This window comes from Morus notabilis, unplaced genomic scaffold, assembly GCF_000414095.1.
Source record: "Morus notabilis unplaced genomic scaffold, ASM41409v2 Scaffold1198, whole genome shotgun sequence".
In the NCBI taxonomy this organism is placed as follows: Eukaryota; Viridiplantae; Streptophyta; class Magnoliopsida; order Rosales; family Moraceae; genus Morus; species Morus notabilis.
The window spans coordinates 141,272-147,866 of NW_010364924.1; the positions used below are offsets into that span (position 1 = coordinate 141,272).

The 6,595-nt window shown below is 36.7% G+C and overlaps 1 protein-coding gene across 1 annotated transcript; it reads left to right on the plus strand.

Moving 5' to 3' along the window:
• The first annotated feature begins 890 nt into the window (after window positions 1-890).
• LOC21393208 (sorting and assembly machinery component 50 homolog B) lies at window positions 891-4,703 on the plus strand. The gene is made up of 4 exons (XM_010107123.2): window positions 891-1,565; window positions 2,279-2,764; window positions 3,211-3,723; window positions 4,265-4,703. The coding sequence occupies exons 1-4, from the start codon at window positions 1,008-1,010 to the stop codon at window positions 4,346-4,348; spliced, it is 1,641 nt and encodes a 546-aa protein (XP_010105425.1). The 5' UTR covers window positions 891-1,007; the 3' UTR covers window positions 4,349-4,703.
• Window positions 4,704-6,595: the final 1,892 nt, after the last annotated feature.

Below are 6,595 nucleotides of genomic sequence, written 5' to 3' on the forward strand. Positions count from 1 at the left end.
CATATAGATGAAGGGGCCAAGACTCCAAAGCAATGACGATATCAGATTCCTACTCACTAGATCTATGCCTCCATCGCCAATGGACCGCGCCCATCAACCACTAATCACACCTGCATGACCTCAGCCACCGTCTCAAATGCTAAGAATATTGCAACTAATCAATGGTGGTGTCAGACTTCAGTCCTAAGAAGAGAACCCAAACTCGAAACCCTAACCATCTCATGAGACAGAAAAAGAGAGAAGAGCAAGTTATCCTCTCTTTTTATCAAGAATATTTTGTAATTTCTTCGGTGGTGTCATCTCCATGATATGTTGTCATTTTCTCTCTCTTAAGTCGTGTCGAACTGTCGATATTTAGGTCATGTTTGGAGTTGGTTTTGTTTTTATTTTTCACGTTTTTTGAGAAAGAAAAAATAAAAATGGGAGAGAAACGACGTTTGACACAATTAAAGATAAAAAACGGAAATGAAAATGATTTTTTAATTTAGTGTAAAATGAGAGAAAAAGGAAAAATGACTTTTAGTCATTTTTATTTTTTGTTTATGTTTTCTCCTCTCTCGATCACAGAGAGAGAGATATATAGAGATATTAATAGATTTTTTTATACTAAAAATAATCTTTTGATAAAACTATCAGACGTATTTTCAAAAATAATTTCTATTTAAAATTAAAAATATTTTTATTTCTATTTTTATACAAAAAATAAAATCATTTTAAAATGAATTTCAAACGCACTCTTAACATAAGAGTTTATGAAGTAAATTGTTTCTATTTTCCCCCGTGGTATTCCGTTGTGACGTTGTCGGCTATTATCTTGTCGTTTCGCTAAGGCGTCGTTTTTTCTGTAATGTCGTTTACCAAGAACATGTCGTTTTTTCGGGAAGAAACAACAAATCAGAATCATAGACGATTCTTATCGTTCTGCGCCGTAGTCTTAAGTCCCATCGAAGAAATCCCCAACCACCGCCGTTCCTCCATTTCCCCGCCACTCCTCTCCGTCCCTTTCCATGGCGAACTCGGACGAAGCCAAACAGGACCTTAATATCCTAAACCCTAACAACGACCAGGAACACCACCATCCATCTCCCTCCGACGTCGAGGACGACGACGACGGCGAGTACGAAGCGGAGGACGACGGCGACGACGAAGACAAAGACGCCGATGAAGATGCAGAGGAAGAGCCGCCGCGGAAACACAGGCCTCCGTCGAAGGAGGCGCAATTGCGTGCGGAGAGGTCCAGGCTCGAAAACCTGATCCGCCGAATGTCCACCGAGAAGGTTCCTCTGAGGGTCCACGACGTGATCATCAGGGGAAACGCGAAGACGAAGGAGTACGTGATCGAGGCCGAGATTGAGGCCATCAGGAAGGCCGGGACCATGCAGGAGCTTCTTGAGGCGGCTGGGAGCGCCAATGTGAAGCTCCAGGGGCTCGAGATTTTTGACTCGGTTCGGATCACGCTCGACTCAGGACCTCCCGAGTTGCCTGGAACCGCCAATGTCATCGTCGAGGTTGTGGAGACCAAAAGCCCTCTCTCCGGCGAATGCGGCGCCTACACTAAGCCTGCGGTACGACTGTGTAGATGTTTTGTGGTTATTTGGATTTGTTGTTGTTTTTCTGCGTGGAATCAATAGTAGTGTTGCTCTGTTTGGTTGATAGCAAATTGGGAGAATTAGTTCATATTATACAATTTTGTTTTTGTTGATGTCCATATTTTGTATTTGTTTATCGTTAGTTTAGTTCATTATAGAATTTCAGAATGTTGTTTAGAATATAGTCGTAAATGAAATAATAAGCGTGCAAAGGAGGAATTTTTTTTTGGCTAAATATGGATATGCTGAAATGTGGTTATATACATGTATTACATATCTTTATTGGTGGAGGGGTATAACGTTTGCTTTGCATTTACTATCGCAACTTACTTGTGAGACTAAGCGTCTCCATGTAAGGGATTTTCCTCCTTTTGGTCTAGATTCTTAAAGTTTTTTTTTTTAGGGAGAAATGGAGTGTTGCTCGTTTTTCGGGGTTGTTTTATGCCTATAGGAGGACTTCTTTTTATGCAAAGATATGAATTATGTTTTTACAATTAGTTTTCTTTCTCTTTTTTTTTTTTTTCGGTTGTATGTATCAAGGAAAACAAAGATTACATAGTCCCGTGCTTATGTTGTACTTTCTAAGTGTACATCCTTTATGCAATCTGATCTATTAGATGTGCATGAATCAATAATGATACACTGTAGATACTAGATATGGCTCATGACATTGAATAATGCTTTTGTAGGCTAGATCTTGGACACTTGAAGGTTCACTTAAGTACAAAAATTGGCTTGGATATGGAGATCTCTGGGATGGTTCTTTGGCATATGGTCCCAACCAAACTTCTGAGGTGAGTGCAGGTGTGTATCTGCCGAGATTGAAAGGTTTCTTAACTCCTGTGGTAGCACGAGCTTTTTTGCTTTCTCAAGATTGGCAAGAGTACTCTTCTTACAAAGAGCGGCAGTTGGGTCTATCTCTTGGCGTAATTTCGACCAAGCACCATGACTTGGTGTACAATCTTGGATGGCGTACCTTAACAGATCCATCACAGATGGCCTGTAGGACAATCAGAAGGCAACTTGGACATGGCTTACTATCATCTCTTAAATATACGTTTAAGGTTGACAGAAGGAATTCACCTGTGAGGCCAACTAAAGGTTATGCTTGCGTTTTTACCAGTCAAATTGGTGGCCTTGCACCTGATTCTCGGTGTTTAAGGTTTTTACGCCAGGTATAGTACTTTCCTTCTACTTGCTTTCTCATGGGCAAAAATGAAATTTGTAATTGAGTTATGAGATCATATTTGGAACTTATACTCTTGAGTAATTCGTGTAGTAGTTGAAGTAATTTAAAAGAGCAACAACAACAACAACAACAGGCCTTAATCCCAATTAATTTAAAAGAGCATGATAAGTAAAAAAGTTTGTTTATTTTTTATGCAAAAAGATTTTCTTGTCATCCTTAGTATCCTTTTCCCTCATCAGATATGGGAGCAGGACGAATATAAAATGCTGGCATTCCTTGTGATTCTTATTGAACGGAAATAACATTCCCCAGAATTTCTCCTGTATTATTTTCACTTTGGTTTAGCTTCATCATACTGATAAACTTCATTATATGTTGTTCTTTACGCCCTTTATTGCTTAAGTAACTTTCTTGTGTTGAAATGTCAAAAAGGAATTTGATGTTCGCTATGCTTTGCCTTTTGGATTTTATAATGCTGCACTCAACTTTGGAATCTCTGGTGGTGTTGTTTTCCCATGGGGGAGTGGATTCTTGAACAATCCTTCATCCCTTCCAGAAAGGTTCTTCTTGGGTGGTGATTTCTCTCCAGTTTGCACTGTGGGAGGCCCATCAACAGTGTGGGGATTTAAGACAAGAGGCATTGGTCCCACAGAGCCAAGAAGGCAAAATAGCGATAAATCTAATGGCGAGAATTCAGACTCTACTGGAAAAGATGTTATTGGGGGAGACCTTGCTGTTACTGCATTTGCAGATCTTTCCTTTGATCTTCCTATTCGCTGGTTAAGAGAACATGGAGTACATGGTCACATTTTTGCAGGTTCAGGGAATGTAGCAAAATTAACAGAGAATGAGTCTCGGAACTTTTCTTTCCAGCGGTTCTATGAGTCATTTCGAACTTCTGTTGGAGCTGGGATTGTCGTGCCAACAAAGTTCTTCCGTCTGGAGGTTAGCTGTCTATCTGCTATTCTCCCTACCATAAACTGTACTAAATTAATACCTTGGTTGGTTTCGTTATTAATAGTGTTCATTCAATGTACTTATGCTAGTATTACAAGAAACTCATAGCAGATGTTATAATTTGTATCCATGTTATTTCTGTGTGAAATATTGCTGTAGTTCTTGCGAATTTCCAAAAAGCCCCCACCTTGGAAAGCACACAGAAAAAGTGTTGAAATGAATTAATCTGTCATCTTGATCGACCTCAGGGGATATTGTTACTATCTAGAACAATCAGGCTTTGGAGAATTTTGTTATATTGTGTGTACTAGTTTACTAAAACGCGGCATTGCATTATGTTGTCTTATTTCTATTGCCAAGTGCACAAGACTCATGGAGATCATGTAGAATGGTCTAGTGCGTGAGTGCCTTGTGACCAAGCATGCACGGACGTGTGTTTGATTGTTTATTATGGTTCTTCCGTTCTATTTTACTTCTTGATTCAGAAAGAAATGGCCTTGTATTTTGACGAGTGTAATTTTGCTGGCAGTGCAACTACTATTACATACTGAGGCAGTTTGAAGACGATCGCGGGAAGACTGGCTTTCGGGTCAGCATCTCAGCTCCGTCATAGGATCTGGATCTAATTGTCATTTCATTCGGGAATCATGATAACTGAGGTGGCTTTTTCTTTTTTGGGTTGACAACTCGGCTTCTTCACGAAGCATCTTAGGCTTGGAATGGACAGTTGCAATTTTTTTCATAATTTGAAAGGCTACTAGACCGGGCTCGAGAAAGTGTGGTCTTTGTTACGCCCAAATAGAGGAAAATAAAAATGCCTGTTGGATGTTGTAATCTGTGGCTTCCCGTTTTAATTCACAGAACCATTGAAAGGTCTAATATAAACACAATTGCTTGTTTTTGCAGGATCTTAATTTTTTTCTCGTGTATGTTGACTGTATCATCCCATAAGCAATTTGAATCATAAAATCTCATCACTCTGATATGGCTTTTTTAGAAGGTGTTCTGTTATTTGTGGACTTGAATCTTAGGAGCTGCCTTTTTAGTATTTTCGTTCTATCTTTGAGTGGTTTTGTAGTAGTCGGCCGCGTCTGCAATACCAGGCTCAAGGGTGAGGCCATTAAGGCTGCCTAAGTCCTCCATTTAAGCCAAGGCCCCTTATTATTATAATTATTAAGTAATTACAATATTAAAAATATTGATTTCTTTTCATTTCAATATATATATATATATTGATTTCTTTTCTTTTCTTTAAAAAAATCTTATTGTTGAGGTTTTAATTTAAAAAGAATTAGTTTCATAAATGCCCCTTGAAAAGGGTACTTAAAGATTAGATTTCTGACATAACACCTATTTTAATAATTCAAAACATTTTCCTTATAAACGCTGTATTATATATTTGAGTTATGATGTAAATCAACGTGTCTCCGAATTTCTCTTTTCTTGAAACAACACGCCTCCGATTTTTGAAGGTAATCACATAACCTGGTTTAGAACAAGATGATTAGGCGGCGTACAATTTTAATCATGTTTTATAAAATTGATGACTGGTAACGTATCAACTTCGTATACCATGTAAATGGCTTGAAAACGAGACAAAATATGCTTTTGAGATTAGTATAATCCTAAACGTGATATCATTCCATTCTGTGTTAGTGTGTTTCTTTTCTTTCTTTTTCCACCTTAAAAGATTGATATTATTCCATTCAGTGCATAGAAACGTCGTTATTTGGACCTACCCATTACTGGTCTATTACAAAATAGGAAATTAACGAGCTCGACAAGCTCATTAATAAAATATAATAATAATAATAATAATAATAATAATAATGAATTTCTTAATAATTTACGTATTACAAAGCATTATACCCAATTGATATTTAAGAAATTAATTAAGTAGATAGTTATCTTTTTTTCTTTTTTTCTTTTTTTGATGGAATAAGTAGATAGTTATCTACACCATGTCGATTGTACACCTAACTAAATTATTAGATTAGTGATTTAATATTTGTAGGAAGTTAGTGGCATAACAAGGAATATACTATAAATGAATTTCTACGTATTGCATAGCAATGTGTTCTTTTTTTTTTTTTTCTTGAAAAGGATAGGTAGCAAGATGTTTGAATGTAATTTTATATTTGGAAGTAGTTGTGACACTCCCATGAAGTGTGAGTCTTTGTTGAATTATTTCTTTTTATTTCTTCTTGGACTTTGAAAGCGTCAAGGGAGATTTACAAATGCTTGTATGACACTGGCATGCCATAACATCTATATAAACATACATGATACATAATACTTGAAAATGATGATGATAATATATATATATATATAGTTATATACATATATACAATGGTCCGTGGATATAAAATTTTTGGAAAAGACAGACATCCTCTATCTCAAAGGATATAGATCCACATTAATAGGGTCACGTATTTTCATGCATGGAAAAATAATGCTAATAAGAAAGCAATTACATTAAGTAAGTTAAAAAAAAAAAAAAGAGATGAGCAAACAGAGGTACTGTTGGGAGTTGACTTTACAGTTGGAGTCATGGGTGTTGCCGAATCTTTCAGACCAACCTGTTTTTTAATAGTTTTCACAGGCTGCTAATATACAAAGTTAGCCCCATTTCTAAAATGTCTCCTTATAGTATAGTTTGCAATTTTTGCCATTATTAGTTCTTCAAATGTTAACTTTTGTTCCCATACTATAGTTTGCGATTTTTCTATTATTATCCTCAAATTTTCGTTTTACAACAGATATTGTTTTTGTTAATTTAGTACTCCAACCACATGGTTTCAGATCAGAATCCTTTTTTTTTTTTTTCCTGATGATCTGATATTAATAAAGTTTGTTTGCC